Source organism: Acartia tonsa, chromosome 13 (assembly GCF_053477335.1).
Source record: "Acartia tonsa isolate MP-2025a chromosome 13, ASM5347733v1, whole genome shotgun sequence".
NCBI lineage: Eukaryota > Metazoa > Arthropoda > Copepoda > Calanoida > Acartiidae > Acartia > Acartia tonsa.
This window is the reverse complement of record NC_137272.1, coordinates 2547748-2574025: the sequence shown is the minus strand read 5'-3', so window position 1 is coordinate 2574025 and position 26278 is coordinate 2547748. Positions and strand designations below refer to the sequence as shown.

Here is a 26278-nt window from a genome sequence, read left to right as displayed (position 1 = left end):
TTGCTTTTCTCCAAAGGTCCCAGAATGGTTTTAGGTTATTTTACTTTTAGATCTTAAGCTATTTTATTGTTCCTCGCTACCTCTTTGAATACAGAGCCCCTAGAGTTTAGGGCTTCATATGCTAGTTTTAAAAACGCACTTTGCTACCTATTGCATTTGAAATTTAAAGAAAAATCTTCCAATATAAGAAATCGGCCCTATCCTCTGGATTTTGAAAATTTTGGTACCCCAGACAAAACTATGAATCTGGTTTAGGTTAGGTTATAGGCTAGGGGCCGAGGGCCCACGGCGAGGCAGGCTAGGGAGCCGAGCGCTGCGGCGAGGCAGGCTAAGGAGCCGAGCGCTGCGGCTAGGTAGGCTAAGGAGCCGGGCGCTGCGGCTAGGCAGGCAAGGATGCCGAGCGCCGCGGCCAGAGTCATAGTTCTGTCGGTTGTGTGTACCAAAATTTTCAAATTGAAAAAATAATTCTAAGAGGATAATACCATGAAATCTCTTAAATTAGATTCCGAAGTTTGAAGTTATGCCACCGACATGAGGTGAGCCATCAGAAGAAGTCACGGCGCCGCCTCGGTGATGCTGATTCTGGCAGCAGCGAAGCATCCACGTCCAGCGGCTCACTCAGCTGCCTTGTGGCGGCTGCCACTGGATTCAACCAAGATCCGACATCGCATACAAATCCAGCTGTTAATTTTAAAGGAAGTCAGGTACACCCTAAAAAGTATTCCAGTATGGCTGGATTAGATCTGGTTCTAAGCCATACTGAAAAATCATGCATCGTATCGTCTTATTTCCAGTTTTCTATGAATATGAAAATGTACAATCATAATATCAAAACCAGTTTTGTTAGCTAGTGCCTTTGGCATCTTGGGTCTAACAAAACTGGTTTTAATCTTATAATTGTACAATTTCATATCCACAGAAAGCTGTTTATAATAAGGAGTGACAAAAGCTATTCTCAATAGCAGAATTAATAATAGTAAGGACAATTTAAGATAAAATAATCCTTACCCAGATATATTCAAGCGACCAGACACAGAATCTTTGCTCTGTGATCATTGGAGGGAAAGATCTTTTTATCCTTAAGAATCATAAACCTAATTAGATATATAAAGATATTGTCTTTTAGTTTAAGATATCGATAACTACTGAAACGATTGAGTGATTTAAGTGTTGAGATTGTTTGATGTCAATTTTGATGCCCTTCCCTACAGAGTCACTAGTTGCTAGGGGCGCAGCTGCTAGTCCTTTTATAAAAAAGATATTAACAAGTTATTTATGTCCATCCGTCTGCTAATATATCTCGCAAACCACTGATAATTTAATTTAGAATGAGATAGAGATAACTTGTGTTGAATGTGGAGAAGTTTTTGACAGAGAATCCACATTTAGAAAACACAGGTAGTATTTAAAAAGTTATTCATTCATTGATAATTAGATAGTTATATTATCCAGAGAAAAAGAAACTTAATTTTAATCTTATACTCTTTTTGTTATTAACTATTAAACATTTTTCAGTCTATGGATAAAAGCAAAAAATATTCATAAAATCTAAACAAAATTCAAGTTTGAAGGTTATTTTAAGAAAATCAGTAATCTTAAAGGACAAGGCATTGGACGATAAATAGATTCTCAATGATAAACAAAATTGACCCTTATGTAGATTTTTGTTGATGTCGATTAGATTGTTAGTTTAAAAGTTAAGTTTGTGCACTTCTGAATTGAAACCTACAAATTCAGATGAAGTACCTTTTTTTATAATTTTTTAAACCAACGGACATGGGATTGTGCTTAGGTATAAATTAAACATTGTGCACTATTGTAATTTATAGTCCAATTGCCCTCTCCCTCCATGAAAAAACCTGTATTTTAAATTTCATGAAGTAGTCTTTTCTAAAATAGAAGCAATAATTCTCTTGAAACATATTTTTGTTTTAATTAGAATTTTTTAAAATGAAGGTATGCCTACCATGCCGTGCAGAGGACCCAGGACGGTACAACCCCACCAGTTGGCAGCTTCCTCCAGGTGGCCACAGGACTCCATCAATTGTCCAGGCTCAAGCAGGAAGGAATAGCAACAAGTATAACAGCTCCGCTTGGAGGACGACCATCGTTGGCTGGTCAGTCTGGCGCCGCTAGTCCATCTAAATATAAGGTTGGCAACTATAATATGAGAATAGGGGGGGGGGGGGGGAGTATCTGACAATTTTTCTTGAAATATGTAATGTAAATAACATTCAAAAAGATGCATATTTTGTTTTATAAGTTGACTTCTAACTCTTCAAACAAAATATTTTTAATTTTTGCCTATCCAGATACCACCTGGAGGCCTGCAGCTAGTGAACCCGGAGGCCAAATACACTTTTTAAAAATAGTGTTAGAACTCCCCCCACCCTTAGTCAAAATGATAAATGACATTAAATGTTGCCCAAAATTTGATGTGAAATGGCTAAGATAACCCGTTTTTATAAATTGTAACAGACATACGCACTTTTTAAAAACCTTTGTTTTAGAGGGAGCTAAAATTAACTTATTACATACCTTCGATAAAAAAGACAGGAAACGGCGAAAAAAAATCAAAACACATTAAAGTATTACCTACCTAATTTCATTTATGGTTAATGTTATATGCATTAAATATATACAATATACAAAAAAAATTATACAAAATTTTATTTTTTAGTGCACTATACCCAACTGCAACAAATCTTTCCTGAAACGCGACTCCCTGGAAAGACATGTGTTCAAACATGCCCAAGGAACTATTACTCCATGGAAGTGTAGACAGTGTAGTGCAAGGTAAACTAATATATTCAAACAAAGAACTATTACTCCATGGAAGTGTAGACAGTGTAGTGCAAGGTAAACTAATATATTTTCACAAGGAACTATTACTCCATGGAAGTGTAGACAGTGTAGTGCAAGGTAAACTAATATATTCTCACAAGGAACTATTACTCCATGGAAGTGTAGACAGTGTAGTGCAAGGTAAACTAATATATTCTCACAAGGAACTATTACTCCATGGAAGTGAAGACAGTGTAGTGCAAGGTAAACTAATATATTCTCACAAGGAACTATTACTCCATGGAAGTGTAGACAGTGTAGTGCAAGGTAAACTAATATATTCAAACAAAGAACTATTACTCCATGGAAGTGAAGACAGTGTAGTGCAAGGTAAACTAATATATTCTCACAAGGAACTATTACTCCATGGAAGTGTAGACAGTGTAGTGCAAGGTAAACTAATATATTTTCACAAGGAACTATTACTCCATGGAAGTGTAGACAGTGTAGTGCAAGGTAAACTAATATATTCTCACAAGGAACTATTACTCCATGGAAGTGAAGACAGTGTAGTGCAAGGTAAACTAATATATTCTCACAAGGAACTATTACTCCATGGAAGTGTAGACAGTGTAGTGCAAGGTAAACTAATATATTCTCACAAGGAACTATTACTCCATGGAAGTGAAGACAGTGTAGTGCAAGGTAAACTAATATATTCAAACAAAGAACTATTACTCCATGGAAGTGAAGACAGTGTAGTGCAAGGTAAACTAATATATTCTCACAAGGAACTATTACTCCATGGAAGTGTAGACAGTGTAGTGCAAGGTAAACTAATATATTCTCACAAGGAACTATCACTCCATGGAAGTGTAGACAGTGTAGTGCAAGGTAAACTAATATATTCTCACAAGGAACTATTACTCCATGGAAGTGAAGACAATGTAGGGCAAGGTAAACTAATATATTCTCACAAGAAACTATTACTCCATGGAAGTGTAGACAGTGTAGTGCAAGGTAAACTAATTAAGGTTGGCAATCTGCCCAATATTTAGGCCGGATTCGGATTCTTAAGTGCTACAAAGGTTATAACAATTAACAGTCCAAATTAGTGATGGCAATCCGTCCAATTTTTGGGCCGGATTCGGATTCCGGATTCTTAAACAATCCGTCAAAAAAAGTGGCGGATTCCGGATTCTTATTTTTGGCGGATTTCGGATTCTAGCAATATTTTAAAAGGATTAAAAAAAAAAAAAAAATTAAGTGCTACATATGTCCTAAAAATCAATGTTCTTGGTGTTCTCTATAATTCACTTCCGAGAATCGAACCAGATTTTAAATGGTATTATATATAATGATGAAAATCTTTGACTTCAAAGAGGAGGAGTTGAAAGAAAAAAATCAAGACGCTAATTTTAGCCTACCAAATAAGAATCCGGAATCCGCTATTAAAAAACGGATTCCGGATTCGGATTCCAAATTGGCCAAAAATTGGGCGGATTTCGGATACGGATTGCCATCCCTAGTCCAAATATCTCCAATTTGAATTGGGCCCTACTAACACTGCGGGGCTACCCATTACCCAACAAAACCTAACCTAACTTGTACAATTCTTTTAAAATATGAATTTTTAGTTATCGGTCAGAGAAGAAGTTATTGAAGCATATTGGAGATGTTCATGGAATGCAAAAACAGCTGAGAGCCCAATACAGGATGGTCAATGTTTCTAAGGTTTGTATAAAAGTTTTTTAGTCATAGACGTCCAAGGTTGGATGTAAATGCGTGTTTTCTCTCCTAAAACTTTGAAACCTCTCATTTTATTCCCCTAATTTTTTTAAAAATACATTAGATTACAACCCTCAAACCTTTGAAACCCCTCATTTTACCCCCTCAAAATTAAAAGCTTGGACGTCCCTTTTTAGTAGCGAAGGTACTCCATGTTTAACAGTTGTAAGTTCGTCATATACATTCAGTGAAATATTGTTCACTTATGTAACTTAATATTTTAACAGAAATTTAATGACTTATTAATAGGTAATAGTTTTTTTAAATCGACAGATGCTTATCATGTCAAATTGTTGACAGCTTCATGCTACTGCGCTATCTAAATAAGGATACAATTATCCTTATTTAAAACCTTTTTTTCATATTAAATAGGTATATATGTATATTTAAAAGAGATGTAAGAAATATGTGTTTAAAGGGATAGTTGCATGAAGTGCATTTAACAAGTTTGATTTCAAGCATAAGTTACAAGAATACCATCTGACATATGTAATTTTGTAATTCAATAAGTAGCAATCAATTAGGCACCTTCAAAATAGAATAGTCGTCACGCTGTTTTTGTGAAAACAGGACAGCCATTGATGTTGAATTTATTTTAAAAATTTATTTTTAAGTGTTAATATCATAAAAACTTCCTGGTAGAAAATTGAAATTCTTTTAGATATATTTTCGTGCAACTACCCCTTTCCAATTATTTAGAGAATGGAAGAAGGAGATTATGACTTGGAAAATATGGTTGTCTTTGATATGGAGTCAATAAATCCCTCTTTATATCATGCTCAGGTGAATATCATCGATAGATAGATAAAGAGATACAAAAAAATTGTCTATTTCGTGTCATCGCCTCTTAAGGGATGTTTCTTCGCGGGGGCTTTAATCCTGCGGGTGCCAATTGCCTAACCCTGCGGGGCAATCATTAACATTTACCTAACCTAACGTAAAATAACCTATCAAAAGCTACTGTGAAAATGCGACAAAACGCCCCTTAAGAGGTGTTGTCACTAAACCGACAATACCCAAACTGTCTTTGATATGAAGTAAACGAATCCATTTTAATATTGGCTAACGGTATTGTATAGGTTGTGCGGCCGAAAAAATTACCTTTTGGTAAACAGCTAGTATATGGATAGAGAAATAGAAAAACATATAATTATCTTTGGTATGAAGTCAAACAATCCTTACTGTAATGTCATACGATTTTTATTTAGATTACTTCAATAGAGTTGTGTTTGGTTTCCCTAAAAGTGCCTAGTCGAGCACTGTAACTTGGTTCAAAACTAGTAGTGTCGAAATTTTTCAACCAATAGTTTTAATCTACATAAGGGTTAGTTTTGTTTATCATCATTATATTTGTAGGACAACGAGATGCAAAGTTTCCAACTGTCTGGGGGTGTGAATAGTTCTGACAATAATGTGCAAATATCTGGATCTGATAATATGGACAATGTTCAGCAGGCATTGCAGGTATGCTACACAAAGATCTAAAAGTGGAAGGGGAGGGGGGGGATAACCCCTCTAAAAATAATTTGTGGGTGCAAAAGTTTTGGAAATATATTACATTTTACCACAAAAAAATTGGGACATTACCTACCCCTCCCAAAACCTTTGACATTTGTGATTTTTTGGGTGCTAAAACAAATTTTGGCGCGCTTCGTGCTAAGAAAATAAGCACCTAAACATTATTTGATAGAACCTTTAGATTTATGAGGGCTATAAATGAGATGAATTTGACCTAACACTGAACGTGAACAAATACTAAAAATATGTAGGAATTATTAATGATAACCTCTTTTTGCAGGCTGCTAACGAGGGCCTCATGATAGAGGTTGAGCTGATGGACCCAGCCGAGAACATGTCTGAAATAATGCTGGGTGACATGTCTAATCTTGTAGTCAACAGCCCCCATCTGGTGCAGAACCTGCAGCACCTAGTGAATCAGCCCCTTAGCTCTTCTGAACAGCTAGTGAACCAGTCCCTTGCTCCAGAAATGAACTCTGAAAGTGAATTAGCAGGTTCCTCCGCCAATCCGCCTGTAATGACTCCTCCAGGTATTACAAAGTGCATTGTTATAAGCGAAGGATCTCTATATTCAAGTCCTTAAAGTGTAAGTATGTCCTTAAAAAATATCCTGTATTTAAGCAGTTTTTCAAGAGATCTACCTATAATTTTGTTTCCTTCGACTTTAATACATTTACATATTATGATTATTCAGTTCTGACACTCTACACAAGTCACAAGTGTTAATGTTCATTTGTCCTACCATTTAAGAGCTTCGCTTTTATGAATGTTGCCATCCTTTTTAAATAAAGTTTTCTTATTTGTCAGCTTATCAAATTTGGGGGACTATAGTTAATTGTGATTGGTTCTTTTATTAAGTTGACTGTTAAGCGTTTCAGCCACTTATTTTATGCTAAAAAGGGGGTAATTTTATGTATTATAATTGGGAATGTATGTATATCTATTTATAGGCCATTGTCTTATCCCTCTAGATCCCTAGTAGTTTTTCATGTGAAATAATCTTGTGCATTTTAAAGGTCTGAACCCTGGTAGTTTTTCATGTGAAATATTCTTGTGCATTTTAAGGTGTGAACCCAGCTAGCAGTATGAATAGTTTAGAATCCCCAAGTGGTGTAGATCCTATGCAATCTACTGATGACGATAACAATACTGTACATGACGTTCTTTCATTTATTAAATCAACCGCTACTCAACTATCCACAACTGCAACTGCAACCTCCACCAAAGGTGATACCGGAGACACGGCTGTAGCATCAAGTAGTGGAGTTCAGCAGATTAAAAGGAGGTTGAGTAAATCCGCCAAGGATGGTAGAGGGGCAAAGTTGGCCAAATCTTTAGGTAAATATTCTTTAAAGAAAAGCTTTATTGCTTAAATATATCTGTAAGGGGGAGGGGGGAGTTCTGAGACTTTTATCTTCTAATATGAAAATAACATTAAAAAATGTTTACAGGGGTGTATATTCGGCACAAGATTTATTTTTTTCCCCTGGTACAAATTTTTTTTATATTTACCCCCCCCCCCCCCCCTAGTTTTTTCTCCCCCTAGTTTTTTTCTCATTGTAAGTAGGGGGGAAAATGGAAAAATATTTAAATAACTCTATATTATATTTATTTTATCCCTCCTACCACACTTTTTTATAGTTTTTTTCACGAAGGAGTGGGGGGAAATGGAAAAAATGTTTTCAGTTGTCTTAATTTTTACATTTTTTTCCCCTCCAACCACTTATTTTTTATTTCCCCCCCCCCCCCCCCCTGAGCAGGGGATCCCATGTAAAATATACACCCCTGCATGTTTACTATGGACAAACGGATTTTCTATCCATGGTTAGAGAGTTCCTACGCTTTCGGGGCGGAAGAACGGACGAACAGACCCTAAATGTGGAAAAGCTTCATTTTAAAAATACAGGCGAAAAGTTTTAGGCAATAGTAGAATTTATATTCCTATCTCAAAAAGTAACAGGATATGTATCTGTCTTTCTGTAGATTAAGATCTCTTAATTATATAACTAAATATTTCTCTATTTCTTAAAAAATTACTGTGCTGTTTTTGACAATTGCGATTTCTAAGACATGTTTTTTTTTCAGGTAAAAGAGCGACAGAAGTAAAATTGTCTACGCCTCCCAGTAGAGAAATATCAGATCCTGAAAACATGGGCAAATTTGGCTATGTGCTCACTTCACCACCGAATATTGATGAACTGTTAGATTCTCCGGATCAAAGGTAGATATACATTGTCAAGGTATCGGCTGTAGAATTATCCAGAGTGAGTGAAAGGGGACAATGGGCTGTTTAATACACTAGTCCCCAAAGTTTTTGTAATGTTTTCTTGTTCGTTGGCTTAACAACTATGGAAACTTCAGTAAATTTGATTGGTTGGATAATTTGAGTTGAGTGTTCGAATATTTTTAACCAATAATTTTAATCTACAGAAAAAGTAATTTTGTGTATCATCATAGGGGATGTGTATCAATTTATTGGTCATTGTCTTATCCCTTTAGATCCCTGAGAATTATCCTAATAGATCTATAACCATAGATGGCCAATCAATCAGAATAATTCGTCTAACTTGGGGATGAATTTTTAATCGCATTTTTTTTTCTCGTCAAGTTGTGCTTAACCGTTTAGATAAATGCGCTTATTAGGTCAAACTGTTCTCAATTATGACCATTTCATAAATGTATTATTTATATAAACACTAAGATATATAAGTTGGAAAGAATTTTAATGTTAGAGAGAGATTTGAAATCTGCATCAAATTTTAAGGATATTTTGTAAAATTCGTTTTTTGTATATTTCTTTATCTAAAAGCGGAAATACAATTTAAGTTTATAAATTTTGACCAATAGGATGGGTGGATTGGAAACTACCTGCGCTCTAATTGGTTGAATGATGTGCGACACTTCTCCAATCAGAGCGCAGATAATTTTCAATCCACCAATCACAGGTGTCAAAATTAATTAACTTAAATTGAATTTCCGCTTTTAGATAAAGAAATATACAAAAAACGAATTTTACAAAATATCCTTAAAATTTGATGCAGATTTCAAATCTCTCTCTAACATTAAAATTCTTTCCAACTTATATATCTTAGTGTTTATATAAATAATACATTTATGAAATGGTCATAATTGAGAACAGTTTGACCTAATAAGCGCATTTATTTACTAATTGCACCGCGAAATTACAATGTCTGCTGCAGTGAGCCGCAGGCAACTCGTTGTTCTTCTCTGGTAACCTGAAAGTGTACAATGTACATGCATTAGCGTACATGACAGCAGGGTTTCGGATCCGGATCCTTGGACTCAAAAAAATGCGGGAAAAATGGAAAAATCTACCTAAATTTATATAAAATCTCAGACATTCTCTTGATGAGAGCCAATCTTTAAGGTTTAGGGTAAGACTTGAAAATTAAAAGTATTTTTGACTTCGAATTAAGAATAAATATTTTTTGAAAGGTTTGGTGATTTTATTTTTATTGTCAAGGATCCGGAATCGGATCCGGTAGGATCCGGATCCGGATCCGGATCTGGATTCGCACTGACCAAATTTTGAGGATCCGGATCCGCAAAAAATCAATGCGGATCCGAAACCCTGCATGACAGACAGACTAACAGAGTAAAATGTTAAATTTTGCAGACAATCCAAGGAGCGTAGCGTGGTAGACGAAGGGAATGAATCTATGGACGAGGATATTGAGAAAATTCAAAGTTTTCTGGGCCAAGGCATTTCCACACAAGATTCACAGACACAAGTGAAGTTTGATAAGGTAAATTTATTTTTTCGTATTCATTCGAATCTGGTGGATAGGAACCGGTTCTCATCCATACGAAAAAACTATGTCTAGCATCGTATTATATCCAGCTTTCTACGAATATAAAAATGTACAATCATAAGATTAAAACCAGTTTTTTTTAGCCGGTGCCTTCGGCACCTCGGGGATAAAAAAACTAGTTTCAATCTTATAATTGTACATTCTATATCCGCGGAAAGCCGTTTATAATACGATGCGAGAAATAACTATTATTGCCCATAGGTAAAGGGGGCACAGGATTAATGTTAAGACTTTGTAATCTGGTCCTTATGATAAAGTAACAGAATTTTGTTGACGTAGAGTTGGAGTAAAACTTTTTTTGATGTAGCTGAAGGGAAGTTGGTTGAAGGGGGAGAAATAAGTTAAGATGGTTTGGGGAAATTTTCCCTCAAAATTGTTTGTCTAAACTACATTCCCTAATCATGTCATTTGTATTGCTTAGGTTGAGGTAGAGAAAGAGGAGGATATATCTGACATCATCAACTTTATAACAACAAGTCAAGCTAAACCAAAGGATACCGGAGCAGCAGCAGCAGACACATCCGAGAAGACGGAGGAAGAAATATTGTACCTGAATTCATTACCCTCAACTAGCAATAAGATTCTTGAACTAGTCTCCAGGCATACACACTTTTCTTTTCTTTTTAGTACACTAGCAGCTGCACCTCTAGCATCTAGGGACTCTAAATTTAAGGGACATGGAAGGGCCTAATACCATCACAGGACATATAAGAAGCTTCACTGTGAATGGGTACAGACTAAAACAAGGGTTTCCCATAGTGTAGTGGTTAGCGAACTACGCTGTGGTTGGGAGAAACCGAGTTCAAGTCCCCACATAGACTTTGCACTTGGTTGACAAATGCTGTCGCAATTTGTCAGATTATGATCACGCAACCATCCCTAAGATGCCCTGGGGTTGTAAGGGGGGAGATTTGTAGGAAGTTAGGATTCTACAAATCAAGCAGCTCTAACCATGCTTTCCCTCATCCATGCTCCTCGTATGAGAGTGCCATCAATTAGGGTGGCTTAATATGGAACACCTGCCAAAACTCTAGGCCAGGGTGATGTAATAATTGAATAGCTTTCACGAGAATTTCGGGTCAGCTTGTAATGTAACATAGAATACAATCAGCTGTGCGCGAAGCTTACCAATCTAAGATTGGCCAAAGGATTCTCACTTCCAGTCTCCGTGTGCATCTGAGTCCTAACTTCAGAGAATCATGGCTACAACAACAACACAGACTAAAACAAGCTTACAACTTTATATAATAGGACTAGGTGTTATTGGTCAAGCTCAAATGCGTTGCTAATTGGGTGCGGCCAATTCTACAACTAGCAAAAGAACAGTCGCTGTGTTTTTTGACAAAAGTGGGTGTGTTATGGCAATTTTGTTTTTGGCAATATTTTTTTACCACCTGTCAAAATTACACCTTTACCGCTGTCATAAACACAGTTGTATTGTCCTTCTCACATCCATAAATGCTCATATATGAAATTAACGTTACTGTTTAGCATTTTTAATAGTTATTGATCACATCTTGTTGTAAACAGTTTTCCGGGGATAGAAAAATGTTAAATTGTAATATTGCTTTCAGTTTCCTAAGCCCCCGAAAGGACAAAGGCCCAGGCTAGTAAAACTGGGATTGTTTTGATTAATTCTATATAAAAAGGACACGATACATGATTTTTCTGTATGGCTTAGAATATCCTGTTTTAATCCACCGGTTTTTGACTTGCATTTAAATATTTTTTTATTTAAACCTGTAACTAAATAAAAGAAAAGAAAAAATATTTGAATATTTAGTGATAAACCTGAGCCTGAGAAAAGTAAGACTGCTCTACAACCTGACGATCAAAAACATCAAAAATTTAAAATCCCCAAATCTCCATTGAAACGTGTCCATGGTCCAGCTGCAGCCGGCCCTATAGTAACCAAAAAGGCCAAAATTTCATTTGAGGAGCAGCTAATCAGTGCTGATACTAGTCTAGATGCTGTCAAGTCTAAAAAGACAGCTGCAGCAAGCAGCAGCAACTTGGCAGCTGTGAAGAAGAAAGTTAGCAGCAGTGCTGATATGCAAACTAGGAAAACAGCCAAGTTAATACCGTTGCCATTAGGTGATATGAAGGCTAAAAAGAAAACAAGTAGTAAATCTTCCAAAAATTTGACCTCAAAAGAAAAATCAAACTTAGGTACAAAATCTAAAGATAATCTAATTGACAAACAAAGGAAATCTAAAGAAGGTAGTGTAGAAAAATCTGGCATAGCTGAAACAAAACCTATCAAAGAAATACCCAAAATTCTTTCTTCTGATAAATCAAATAATGACAAAAAAGTAGAAGATTCAAAATTAAAGGATGACTCATCAAAATCCTCTAAAATAGATTTAAAAAGTAAAGAAACTCCAAAGATTCAATCAATGCCCAAACTTCTAGATAAGAATGATAAAAATCTGGACCAGAAACAAAAGTTTTCCAAAAGAATATCTGATAACAAAGCATTAAAACCCCAAATTTCCCATCAACATTCACCTGACCTAAAAGTTATCAAAAAAATTGGACATACGCCATCAAAAGATAAACTAAGATCCCCTGACGCGAAACCCAAAAAGAAATTAGACCTTTCAACATATAAAAAGGTGAGAAAAGCAGTTCCCAAAACTCCTGAAAGGATGGATAATATTACTGCAAAAGTTAGCGCTGCTGCTAGTGAGAAAAAGGAAGTACAAGCTAGTGAAATAGATCTTGATGAAATAATCCGCCAACCATCTAAACTTGGAGTTGGAAGATTAAAACAACAACAACAGCTCTCGGACAAGACAACAGCAAATTCCACCGCCAAAAAGCCAGGAACAGATACTAATATAAAATTTATTTCTTTATTTTTATTGTCTAAGAGACTTTAGAATTTACTTTGTCCGTCCATCTGTCCTTAGCGTTACTGGAATAATGTGATTTTCGCGTCTGCTCTTTCAGATAGACAACCAATTTTTTGATGTAAAGATACCTACACCTTTTCATAGGGTATCCTGTATACTAGACCGACTCAGAATTACCACTTTTTTTGAAATTCAATGGGCGCGCTATTTCAACCCATTCCTTTTATGATATCAAGACCAATGATACCAAAAAAAGTGTTCTAGTAGCTTTTTTTCAGCAATATGTCAAATTCGATTTTCATAAAAAAGGGGAAGGTTCCCCCCTGGGGGTGAAATTTTTTTTTCTTTCAAACCATGGCTTTATACACCTTCCTGAATTCGTCTTGAAGAGTACATTAAGGATCAAAAAACGATTTTAAAATATTTTGATCATAGCAAGAGCTATTCTCAAAAAACTAACAATTTTGGCCATTTTAGCAAAATCAGGTGATTTTGACGGTTATTTGAGGATAACTTTTTCTGGGATCAATATTTTTTAAAAACGTTTTTTGATTCTTAATGTACTCTTCAAGACGAATTCAGGAAGGTGTATAAAGCCATGGTTTGAAAGAAAAAAAAATTTCACCCCCAGGGGGGAACCTTCCCCTTTTTTATGAAATTCGAATTTGACATATTGCTGAAAAAATAGTCTGAGAACACTTTTAAAGGTATCAATAGTCTTATATTTATGAATAGAATGGGTTAAAATAGCGCGCCAAAAAATTTTGCATCTTGAGTCGGCCTACTGTATACAACTTACTTGTCAGTCGGCCATTCTGCTAATTATTTTTATTTAATTTAGTTAAAGGTTTCGTGATTTGTAATATTTCTCGTAATCTTCTCTCTCTTTATCCCCCCCCCCCCTCTTTTTTTATGAAAACTTAATAACATCTCTTTCACCATGATTTGTACTTTCATATATTTTTTGTGCTTCGCTACTTGAGGTTGTTGTCATCCTTGTTCTTCTATACTTACAATCAGCGTTGCGGAGCCGTGAGCCGTGAAGCCGCCATATTTTGCTGGAGCCGGAGTTGTAATTTTCGTTAAAAAACGGCTTTCCGGCTCTAGATAAATAAAGAGATTTTTTATAAATTATAATTTGGTAACTCCGTTTTGTCATGTGCAAATGCCCTTTTTAAGTTTTTCAAGTCCATTTTTATCAAAAATTGAACTTTTAAAACCTTCAAAAGTCAAAAATAAAAAATATTTTTTTTATGGGGAAAAAAATATGTCGAGTTTTTCTTGATTTTAGGTCAGAGCCGGAGCCGCACCGAAATCAAACGGCTCCGCCACGCTGCTTACAATAATTCAACAACAACCCCTCCATCCCCATACCAACAATTTTAGGCTAACATTTGACTGATATAATTACATTAGGTAATATTAGTATCTTGCTGCGTAGAATTCCCTTCAAAAGAGGAGCTAAAGCAAGTGCTCAGCGTTGTCAACCCTGCCAAGACGGCCACGGAAGACACTCCCAACACCAACAAAGACACTGAAAATGCAACCGAAGAACGTCCTCGAGATCCGCGACTCCACAGTTCTAAACAGCTGCAGAAGCAGACGAAGGATATTCTTGATATTGTCAAGCCTATCCTAGAGAAAGCTAAAAAGGTAATACTTATTTCTCGCATCGTATTATATCAGCTTTCCGCGGATACAGAATGTACAAACTGGTTTTAATCTTATGATTGTATATTTTTATATTCGTAGAAAGCTGGATATGATACGATGCTAGACATAGTTTTTTCGTATGGATGAGAACCGGTTCCTATCCACCGGATTCGAATGAATACGAGAAAAATTCTTCCAATAATTTTTTTAAAAAGAGATTACCTAGTAGCTTTTGCTATGTTCTTGTAGTCTTGCTTCCAGTCAAAGGCGCTTATTAGGTCTAACTGTTCTTAATGTTGACCAAGCGCATAATATAATTAAACGCATATTTAAAAACAGTTTGACCTAATAAGCGCATTTGACTGGAACATTACTCACAACTTTATGCACTATTGCGAAAGCTACTATTCTCTTTCAAGGCTTATGTTAATGAGTATGTTTTAATTCCTTTTAAAAAAGGCAATAGAATGTTACATTAAACTTCTTTCTACCGCTATACTATACTTCTTTCCCGTCCCTTGGGATGGCCCTAGGGATCTCCAAAATAGTGTTTTCCAAAAAGTATGTAAGTGTTTGTCAATTAAAATAACCTAAAAAAACTTCATTTGATTATCTTATACTATCTTCTTTATACCCCTGTACAGACTAAGACTGCAGCTGCCAGCAAACCAGAAGAGGAATTAGAAAGAAAATCTGAAGAAAAAGTTGAAGTTGATCAGTCTAGCAGTGCTCAACCTGAAAAAGCAAGGTAAAATATTTTCGTAGCCGATTAATATCCGGTGGATTAGAACCTGTTGTGAGCCATACTGAAAAATTATGTCATGGATAGTATAATAGTTTAAAAATGTACAATCATAAGATTAAAAACAGTTTTTTAGCCCGTGCCTTCGGAATCTCGGGGATAAACAAATGATTTTTATCTTATTATTGTACATTTTTACATCTGCGGAATGCGAGAAATAACTATTAAAGTATTTTTAGCGTATTAACATTAGGCCCTTACTTAACCCGATGGGAGGAGGGGGATTGGAGGGTTGTTTATAGTCAACTTCCCCCAGGGGTTTTTGCCTCATTTTAATTGTGTGGAGTGACTTTTCAAATGGCACAAATATTGATCTTATGATAAGTTTACTGACCCACTTTTAAGCTCAGAAAGGCCGTTAAATGGTGCACCTAGCACCAGGATTGTCCTGCTGACTTTTCAGTGTTACTTTTTTTTTAAATCCACATTTATGCAAATGTACCTAACTATTTAGGAAAGGTCGGATGTTGCTACCTGCTCCAGTACCTGCCTCCAACCTGTCCAGTGAGGATGAGTCTCCAGTGGCCTCCAGCAAGGGACAGTCTGGTGGGGGCCATCTCAATAGTTGTGTCGAGGATAGCCCAACCATTGTCATGTCCAGTAAACAAGGTATAGTTGCTGCAGGAGTCATTAGGGTTAATAAAATGGGCACTCATATAGTTTGAAACCAAACAAAAAATAATTTATGCAAGTACCCAAAGTTTTTTAGCCAACAAATAGGATAACATAGATGACATGTTTCAGTTAAATGGCTCACCTTCCTCCATGTGTTATTGCAGGGATGAAGGAAGGTAACACCCTCCCCAAATTGGATTTCTTCAACCTTCCCATGACCTATAAGAAGCTTCACTGTAAAGGAGATCCATACCAGTTCGTCGGTTAGCAAGTTCCTATGCTACAGACGGACAAACATCCTGTTTATTTTATATGCATTTATCGTATTTAGTATTTTATAATTTTTGATTTAGGTTACTTTACTGAGAAATCTAAGGCTGTCGGTCAAGAATCAAATGATCCTGTCATACAATCTCTTCCTAACGTTTCCAGGTACAAACTTGTTAAAATTAATATCTGCGTTGATTAATCATTAAAAGTTCATAAGAACATGTTTTACCAATCTCATGGGAAAAAAATATAAACATTTTTTCTCTCCTTGGGGAAAATAAAATTGTGAAGGATCGGGGAAAAAAATGAATAAAATATAGAGTTTTGAGAATATTTTTCCATTTTATCCCCTTCTTTGCTGAAAAAAATATAGGAGGGGAAAAAAAAAAAATTGCAGCAGGGGAAAAAAATTAATCTTGAGCAGAATATACACCCCTGGCTCGGAAAAAAATAACTTTGTGCAGAATATACCACTGACCAATCTCAAAACTGCTATTTTTACAGAGGAGTCTCTGCGCCTGGCGTGCTAGGACTCGAGCTGGCATCCTCGGCAGCTTCCAAAGGAGCGGAGTTGGCGGCTGCGACAGTTTTGTCCAATATGCTGCCAGCCAATATTCTGACATATAGTTCACCGATGAAGTCTGTGCAGACTAGTCTAGCTTCCGGTAAGATGATTTATATTTATCCTATGGTATTAAGAAGAAATGAGTTATTTACTAAAAGAATAACTGAATATTTATAACCTAAGGTATTAAATGATTGAGCGAAAGCTCATCACCTAATTTGAGGTTTTAAGGGGTAAGGGGAATATTTTTACAAGGACGATTTCTCTTATGAGTTTGGAGTAATATTCCTCCCAAATAGTTTTAAAAATTTCCTGGACCTATTAAAGCTTCACTGGAGACTGATAAGGTGAACCATATCGATCCATTTAGAGTAAAGATTGTTAGTATTAAATACAACAATACCTTCTAGGCTAAATTTTTAGTTGCTCTGTAATTCTCACTGTCTGTCCTTCCGTCAATCTGTCCGTAACGCTTTAGGGGAAACGTGATTTTCTCGGCTCATATTGAAAATAAGACAACTGAAATTTTCATGGACTTCCTTGAGATTTACTTATTGGTTAGGGTGCCAGGTTGATTCCTAGATTTTTAAGTTTTTATGATTTTCTAGGATCCTATTCAAGATAGACGGCTGCAATAGTGCAACATCTATAATATACTTATCTAATTATATATCTTTCTATCTGTCCAGGTATCTCAGATGGGTTAATACCCCCGGCAGGAATAGTGCCACTCCAATCCTCTGCATTCAGACAAAAACTGCACAAGGTTAGAATTTTATAATAGCTTGGGGTCACGTTCAAGGCCACTTTTGCCTATTTTACGAATCATTTGGAAATATTTTTTAGATACTTTCTCAGGCTAGGAACGTGATATTTCACTGTTGAAACAGACAAAAGTTCCTGATTCTACTCATTAAGGCCTTTTCTGGGAACAGCATGAAGCAAGTTCTGATGCAATGGATTTTTTACCCCACAATACTTGTCCAAAATGGTTAAAAATCTAAAGTGTTTTTTCACCAAAAAAAAATTCTTTTACAATAAAGGAGTTAGTTTTTACCTACTATTATAATAGTTTTAAATGCTTAGTCAAAGTTACAGAAAGAGAGGGGTAGGTTTCTGGTTAAATCCGTAAAGGTTATATGTTTTAAGTAAAAAAACAGTAGTAGAACGATAAAAATTTATGTTAACTTTTTCAAATTTTTTTGTCTATAGTCCTTTTCAATAAGAAATACACATATTTAGTGAATATTATCGTTCTACTACTATTTTTAAGCCTTAAAACACACACCTTTACGGATTCTACTAGAAACCTACCCCTCTCTTTAAAAATTAAAGAACTTTTAGCTAATTATGTTAATAATTATAGATGGGACAAACAGTAACTAAATCTGGAACAGGGGATGCCTTAATCCAGATTCAATGTACATCCGACCAATCAGCAGCTGCCACCACAACGTCAGCAGCTGACTCGCACTACCCCAGCACTGTGTCAGCCACCAGCTACACAAGTACAACGTCAGCCAGCAGTCAGTCAATTACTTCAGTTATGTCAGCCAGTGCCAGCTATAATACAGGAAACACTCCATGAATAACTTACTTTATTTACTAAAAATCTACCTACTAAAGTAAAAATAGATCAATAAAAATTATAAGATATCTTGAAAGGGTAAAAAAATGCTTTGTATCTTAATTTAAATGAATAACAATATACAACCTAAACTAGAATAAGTCAAATTTTATCATTATATTATAAGTATAATTTTAGCAAAATGTTTGAAGAAATAATCTATTGTCTATCTCTGACTACATTAATTATTTTGTAGCTAAACCATCATTGAGTTTTAATTTAAACAGTTTCTTCGGAAACAAAAGTACCAACAGTAAATCCAGACAGTCAACCAGTCATTTCCTCGCGTCCTGGTGGATTTGCACGTGCTCCAGGTGCACCTGGAGGCCAGCTGGATGCCGCCAGGTTTTCTGGAGTACCAGGAGCTCTTAACAGGAAGCTTAGCCTTCCTGTACCAGTTTCAGGTAAAGATTTTACTTCTTGTGGATTTAGATTTTGTATAAAATTTGCTTTGTATGGTCATAAAGATCTCGAAAACGTGGGTCTCCAAATACATACTTGCCCCCCCCCCAAAAAAAAAAAAAAAAAAAAATAGCGTTTCTGACCCGTTTATGTAACCCTAATTCTCTGGAGTTTTTCATCTAATATTTCTAAAAACATAAAAATTACCTAATTTTAAAAGTTTCTTTTGAATCTAAGATTATATCAGACTACATTGTTATGATTCCTAAACAATTCAGGTATAAATCAGCTGACCCGGCCCCGGATGTTGACAGGTATGGTAGTGAGACCCAACCTTGTCCAACAACAGCTACCTGTCTCCACCTCACAGCCTCCTACACAGGCGGGGGCACAAACTTCTACAGCTTTCTTTCAGGCCAAGTCAGATACTTCTGGCGTTTCCAGGTTAATAAACTTTTTATATATCCAATATGGCTTCGAATCTGGATAATTTACGCTGGATTAGAACCTTCTCTAAGCCATGCTGAAAAGTCATGTTTTTCCTGTCATAGAGATTTTTTCACGAAGTGTAAGATAAAAATCATTAAATTAGTCATTTTAATCTTTCTGCGATAAATAGAAAAATTAGGTAGCGAACTTACTCTCTATCTATATGTTGATATCATTTTTATTAGTTTTGCTGTTATCTTGTTTTTAAACCAAAGAAACTTAATTTTATTCCTATATAGAAGTTATAAAAATTGAAATAACAGCTTCAAGTTTTCTGAAATTTTAATCTACGTCATAGCAATAATAAATATTTGATTAATAATAATGTTTCCTGTATCATTTCGAAATCGATTAATATCCAGTGGATTAGAACCGGTTCTCAGACAAACTGAGTATTTATGTCTAGCATCGCGTATTATATCCAGTTTTCTATAAATATAAAAATGTTCATTCATAAGATTAAAATCAGTTTTTTTAAATAGTGCCTTCGGTATAATGGTATATGGTATAATACATTTTGTATCCGCGGAAAGCTGTTTATAATACGTTGCGAGAAATAACTATTATCTTTTTTTTTCAGGCCAAAATTGAGTCTTCCTAAACCAGTACCAGCTGCTATAGGTAAAAAAAAATTTGAAGAGTAGAGGTTCTTTATGTGTATTGACTAAGAGAAGGGTAGGTCTCTGGTAAAATCCGTAAAGGTTATCAGTTATAAGTAAAAAACAGTAATAGAACGATAAAAATTTATGTTAACTTAAAAAAAAAAAATTTTCTATAGTTCTTTTCAATAGGTAAGAAATACACTTATTTACGGATTCTACCAGAAATTTACCCCTCTCTTTTTTTAGAAGTCCTCATCATAAAGGAAGTGGTTTATATTCTACATAAGATTCCTTTTTTTCCCCGCTGTATTTTTTTTTTATTATTTCCCCTCCTAGTTTTTTCCAGCAGGGAAAAAATGGAACAAATATGTTCAGAAATCTTTATTTTGTTCATATTATCGGCCCCTCCCAAAAAAACATTCTTTTAGTTTTTTCACCAAGAAATGAAGTGAAAAAAAAATGTTTTCAGTTCTCTTATTTTTTACATTTTTCCCCCTAACCACATATTTTTTATTTCCCCCCTCTCTGTCAAATATGCAGAATATTTACCCCTCCCTAAAGGTTAAGTTCACATGCAAGATAAAAATAAATAAACCTAATAAAGGGAGGAGTAGGTTGCGCTAAAAATCCGTAAAGGTGTGAGTTTTAAGGCTTAAAGATAGTAGCAGTAGAACGGCAATATTTAATAAATATGTGGATTTCTTATTGAAAAGAACAATAGACAAAAAAAAATTAAGTTAACTTAAATTTTTATCGTTCTACTATTGTTTTTAAGTTAGAACTCACAACCTTTACGGATTCTTAGCACTTCTCCCTTTAGGTATGGAGTAAAACGTGAAATAATATGATTTTTTAAAAATGCAGTCTAAAAATTATTAGAATCAAGGGGTTAGTTTATGGCGTTAATGGTCAGGGGGGGTTGCAATTTAAATCTTGCCCCCTCTATTCTTTAACTATATTGTTTTATTTCAGCGAGCCCAGCAAAACCCGCACCTGGTTCAAAGCAAACATAAATAAACTAAATATGTGCAGTCATTCAAATCATCAGTAAAGTGATAGTTTAATTTTGAATCTAAAATAAAAAAAATGTTAAGACGTTACCCTGTAAGTGCCTAGTGATCACTGACCCCCCCCCCCCCTTTTTTTTTTAAATAAATTGACAGTAAGGGGAATGGATAGGGGATATTTCTTACTGGTAAAGACCCCCCACCCTTACCCGCAGAGGTTAGAAAAAGGAAAGAGACCTCCCCTTTAATTTTTAAGTTATTTAGATAAAGGGGGGGGGGGCGGGGGGCTTAACCTCCTGCAAAATGTCATTGTGTTATGGTTATAAACTAAGAAAGATACTGATATTTTTTTTTAAAGAAAATAAGTAAAAGTGTAATATTTGATTTTTACCTAAAGCTGGTAAAAAAATTGTCAGAGCTAATTGTTATTGCTTTAGTAGAAATTTTTAGCTAGCACGAAATCTTATCAAATAAATAAACATTTTGTATTAAAAATGGCCTTGAAAATTTTGGGCTCGATAGACAATTTCTCTAATTATATTGATACTCAAATTTTAAAATGTAAATTATGGTTAATCAGATTTTACGTTTTTTTCATTTCTTTAAGTAAATTTTTGTTATTAGTTGATGTAAAGCTTTTGAGCATGAAAAAAAAACGTTTGAAATTATAAATATATTTTTCATATTCAATTTGGTAAAATTCATATTTTGTTATGCCTAATTAAGTTGATATCTTCTATAAAGTAAATTGATAATGTAAGTAAATTATAATGATGTACTATGGTAAATTTTATATACACCTAACTCTGTTTGGTTTCAAAGAAAATTATTTTTTTTTATGATAAAATATTAATATTATATCATTGCTGTGATGACTTTGTTTTGTTTTCCTGGTAAGGTTGGGCCGGATATCAGGCTGATTTCTAATGCCAGATATCCGGTAACCTGCCGGATATCTGGCAAATTACCGGATATTCGGCATTATAAATAAGCCGGGTAGTTTAAATATTCGGTATCCGTCCGGATATTGAAAATGGCCGGATATCCGGCCCAACCCTATTTCCTGGCATTATTACTATTATATTACTACTATACCTACTATTACTATATTATAAATATTATTCATTATGATTTAGAGTAGTTTTTGTATTGTACATGTTATCAGTTTTTTTTGTTACACACTTTAGGAATATTCAAATAACAAATATAAAAGTTATTATGCAGAAGTGTTGTTTTCTTTTCTGTTGGGGTATATTTCTAACAGCGAAGCTTTTCTATAATTAGGGTCGGCCCGTCAGTAAGTCCGTAACGGTTAGCTCTTTTTGTTAATTTAATCAGGTTAGAATTGTCCTATCGATTTCAAACTTTGTACGCTGATTCCTATAACAGTTAGGTACGACTTAGAAAGCGTAGCAATTCTATAATCGTTGACAGAAAGTCCGTAAGTCAATTAAAAATAAGCATTTTTTTACTTTAAAAAAACCAAATTTTGGTATGTTAAAATTTATCTTATTCATCTGATTTTTTAAATACTAATTCCTATTACAACAGGGAACAATGCTATAAGCAAAGCATATAATTATCTATAATCAAGTCCCGACATGTGTTTGTCCTTCCATTTCAGAGCTTCGTTTTTAGGGATGTTGTCATCCTTGTTTGTTTGTTTCCTTTAACTCTTGTGATCCTATTATATCAAGTAGTAAGGTTTTTTGGGTCATGGGAAGAAAACAAAGTTGCGGGTTTCGTCATATGTTCACAATAGCTTTTTTCATATTTCTAGCTCCTGCGGGGGCTCTAACCAATTGCCTAACCTGTTCTGGGGCATTTATGTTTAAATATTTAAAATGATTATTTCAACAAATTATGCTTTAAAAACTTTTTTTTTTCCAAATGCCTTATTTTGGAAGATTTATGGATTTTAAAAAGGCATTTCTCTTGAAACGCCCTGTAGTTTACTAGATAATCTGTATTACAAACGAACATTAACACTTGTAGAGTGTCGGAACTAAATAACCAGAATATTGAATGAAAATCTAAAGAAAATCGTAAGTAAGTTTGTTAACTAACTCCACAACTTTTGGGGCTTTAGTGAATTTTAATTGGTTGATTTATTAAGTTGAGTGTTCTAACGTTTCAGCCACTAATTGTAATCTACAGAAGGGGTTAATTTGTGAATTACCATTTGGGATGTACATCAATTTATCGGCCAATTTATTATCCTTTTAGATCCCTGTGAACTCTCTACGTGTAGTGATTGAGGGGCAAAACTCTGATCACGATTTTCTGTTTCCATGTAAAATTTATTTAGATGTTTCCAAACAACATACACGTGCAGTAGAGAGGAGTCCACCAGGGATCTTAAGGGATAAGACAATGGCCGATAAATTGACGTACATTCCCTATGATATTACTCAAAATTACCCCTTCTATAGATTACAATTAGCGATGGAAACGTTTAGACACTGAACTTAATGAATCAACCATACAAAACTCACTAATATATAAAATAGGCTGTTCATTTTAGTGCAAAATTTATTGTATTAACTTCCAGAAAAAAATTACAAGTGGCCTTTCAATATACAAAAAAAAACAGAGAGAAATGTCCAATTTTAAGCTTATCCCAAAGCAAAACTCAGCAGTAGTTGAGATCTTTTGCTCCAAGCAAAAAAAAATATTTTGCTAAGAATATTAAAGAGCAATGGGTTGGTTCCGAAATTGCGATGGTTCCAGCAAATTAATGGCCCCATCTACGTATACTCCCCCCCCCCCCCCCATTTACTTATTAATGTACTATTATGCAGATATGGCCCCATCTGCTTATTGATGTACTATTGTGCAGATTGTTATATCAGTGGAAACGCAGGAATAAGGTATAACCAACAAGCCAATTAATTATTTAAGCCTATTTCACCATAGTTGCTTAAAACCTGTTATTTTAAAGATGCAATTGTTAGTACTAAAACATTCATATTATTTCAATCGATATATTATTGCATGGATATTGCACCACATTTTTATGTACTCTTATAAAATTATACTCGCAGCTTCCTAAAATGATACCCCCCATCCACGTCCTATATACCATCCACTCCACTCCTACTGAATGAACAAACTGACCAATATGAGTACCATATAAGAAAGATGAAATTTTCATATAAAATAACCATATCAATAGTATTTGACTGTATGCATAAATGTAGATGGATATTCATTCAATCCATTTAATATTGTTGTTCTTTTTATGTTTGAACACCCAAAAATATTATATCTTATCTACTCCAAAAAAAAAATGACAATTTTCTCCTGTCAATATATCCACATATGCTATATCCATTATAGTGAACAAGTACGTCCAATGGGAAGTGGGGGGGGGGGGTAAAGGGTTGATCTACTATGTCTATTTAATTAAAACCCTCTACTAAAACTAGATTTTTTTATTTTTAAGGGAGTGTCCTAATGAAAAAAATTTGAATTATAAAAATCTTTAGCTTTTTTTACTAAAACTAATGTTTAATTTTAAGCGGATTTTATACGACAGCATGGCAATCAAAGCCCTTTGAAAAATTTAACCTCTAACTATTCTCCCACTGCACTGCATTGGCGCATTTAGCTTTGTGAGATGCTAAAATAGGAAAGAAAACTTCAAAGGTCACTACAAAAGGAGCACAAAAAAAGAGTGGGAGAACTTTATAATTAATAGGTCAGAATTTTGATCATGATGATGTCAACATAGAATTGTCTTTAAAAAAATTCTGCTTGTGGGCAGTTCTTTTTTAAACTAAACAAACCATTGTCTGCAATCTTGGAATTTTTTTGTTTACAAATAAAGCACAATTTTTAGGAGATGCCGCGATTTCCCTTGATTTCTCGATGGTGAAATACAAATTTTGCCCCCCAACGACAGCTGAAAAAGGCAATTTAATAAAGGTTGCGTTATTTTGCCCCCCAAATCAATTTTCGAATTAATTTTCTTGTTGGTTATACCTTATTCCTTATTCCTAGTGGAAACGTCTCAAAATTTGCATTGCATGACTAATCTATAGATTTGCACTAAAAGTACATACAGGGTGTGGCAAATAAAACCGCGCATATCAAATACTATAAACGTTATATACCTAATTTGCTTCTCAGTTTTTTTAAATTTAATGAAATATTTCAAATTGACGATTTTTTGTTCATTTGTTTAGAAATTATAAAATGTCTTGTTTTATTTGCCCCACCCTGTACTACATATATATCTTTGTAATAAAGTGTAAAATTAAGACATAGTACATGGAAATTCTAAAAATTAGCAATTAAATAAAAAACATATTTAGGATAAACCCCCTTTTGTGACAACGCCTTTTAAGGGGCGTTTCGTCGGCGAAGTAGGGGAGAAGCCTTTAGTATTTTTAATGGAAACAGATTTTAAAGAATTATAATAACCCCAATTATTTTGGACCTTAATTTATTCTAGGAAATGATTATTTTATGCTTTTATAATATAATTGATTTTTAAAACAATGATGACAACATCCATGTAAAGGTCAAAGCAAAATTGTAAGTAAATTTGTTGAAAAACTGCTTGATAAAGGATAATGTTTATGGACATACTTACATTTTTAGGACTTGATTATAGAGTTGCTTCGCCTATAATATTATAGTTTGTTGTCCCAGGAATCAGTAAACCAAAAATCAGACCAATCAGATGATTAGATCATATAAAAATTTTACAAAAAACAACATGTTTAAAATGGACGTACGGACATTTTGGAAATGATTATAGAGTTGCTACGCTTTCTAAATCGTACCTAACTACTAAAGGAATCGCCATGCAAAGTTTGAAATCGATAGGACAATTCTAACATGCCTAAATTAACGAAAAAAGCTATCCGTTACGGACGGACCGACCTTAATAATAGAAAAGCTTTACTTTTAAAGATGTTAGAATAGTTCTACTGCTACTATGTCGGACTCATATCATTATTATGAATAGATGATAATGGCATATGTATATATATACGTGGAAAAGACATTAAATTATAGATTAATATTCAGTTTACACCTATAAAGACAAAAATTTTAGAAAATTATAACAATTTAATTGATTTATTAATTAAAATAGACATCAGATTAATGTGCACATCCAATTTTTTCATAGCAGAAATCAATCATCCAATCTCCCCCAAATCTAAATAAAAAAACAACTTCCATAAAGCACAGCTCTTAAGTTAGAGGGTAATTTAAAGGATTAGTTATATATAATACATAAAATGGACATACGTACTTTCTTATAGCGATTATAGAGTTGCTATAGTCCTAAATTGTACCTAGCTATAATAGGAATTATCATGTATAGTTTCGAAATGGAAAGCACAATTGTAGCATGTCTAAATTAATAAAAAAAATTATCCGTTACGGACGGATGAACCTTCCCTAATTATAGAAAAGCTTCGCTTAAAAAACACATTAAATAATACTCAAAGGGT

At 34.4% G+C, this 26278-nt stretch overlaps 1 protein-coding gene across 1 annotated transcript in view; it reads left to right on the top strand.

Moving 5' to 3' along the window:
* LOC145335048 (uncharacterized) overlaps positions 1 to 22036 on the top strand; it is a 51478-nt gene extending 29442 nt beyond the window's left edge. The window contains exons 27-50 of the mRNA XM_080180736.1: positions 503 to 704; positions 1328 to 1398; positions 1957 to 2152; positions 2681 to 2796; positions 4422 to 4518; positions 5272 to 5355; positions 5929 to 6036; positions 6371 to 6620; positions 7156 to 7428; positions 8176 to 8311; positions 9728 to 9857; positions 10345 to 10523; positions 11707 to 12749; positions 14220 to 14431; positions 15076 to 15179; positions 15688 to 15842; positions 16202 to 16280; positions 16623 to 16783; positions 17373 to 17449; positions 18050 to 18257; positions 18538 to 18714; positions 18991 to 19156; positions 19782 to 19822; positions 20776 to 22036. Coding sequence (XP_080036862.1) covers positions 503 to 704; positions 1328 to 1398; positions 1957 to 2152; positions 2681 to 2796; positions 4422 to 4518; positions 5272 to 5355; positions 5929 to 6036; positions 6371 to 6620; positions 7156 to 7428; positions 8176 to 8311; positions 9728 to 9857; positions 10345 to 10523; positions 11707 to 12749; positions 14220 to 14431; positions 15076 to 15179; positions 15688 to 15842; positions 16202 to 16280; positions 16623 to 16783; positions 17373 to 17449; positions 18050 to 18257; positions 18538 to 18714; positions 18991 to 19156; positions 19782 to 19822; positions 20776 to 20816 — 4306 coding nt within the window. The 3' untranslated portion in view covers positions 20817 to 22036. The remainder of the gene's footprint in view (positions 1 to 502; positions 705 to 1327; positions 1399 to 1956; positions 2153 to 2680; positions 2797 to 4421; positions 4519 to 5271; positions 5356 to 5928; positions 6037 to 6370; positions 6621 to 7155; positions 7429 to 8175; positions 8312 to 9727; positions 9858 to 10344; positions 10524 to 11706; positions 12750 to 14219; positions 14432 to 15075; positions 15180 to 15687; positions 15843 to 16201; positions 16281 to 16622; positions 16784 to 17372; positions 17450 to 18049; positions 18258 to 18537; positions 18715 to 18990; positions 19157 to 19781; positions 19823 to 20775) is intronic.
* Positions 22037 to 26278: the final 4242 nt, after the last annotated feature.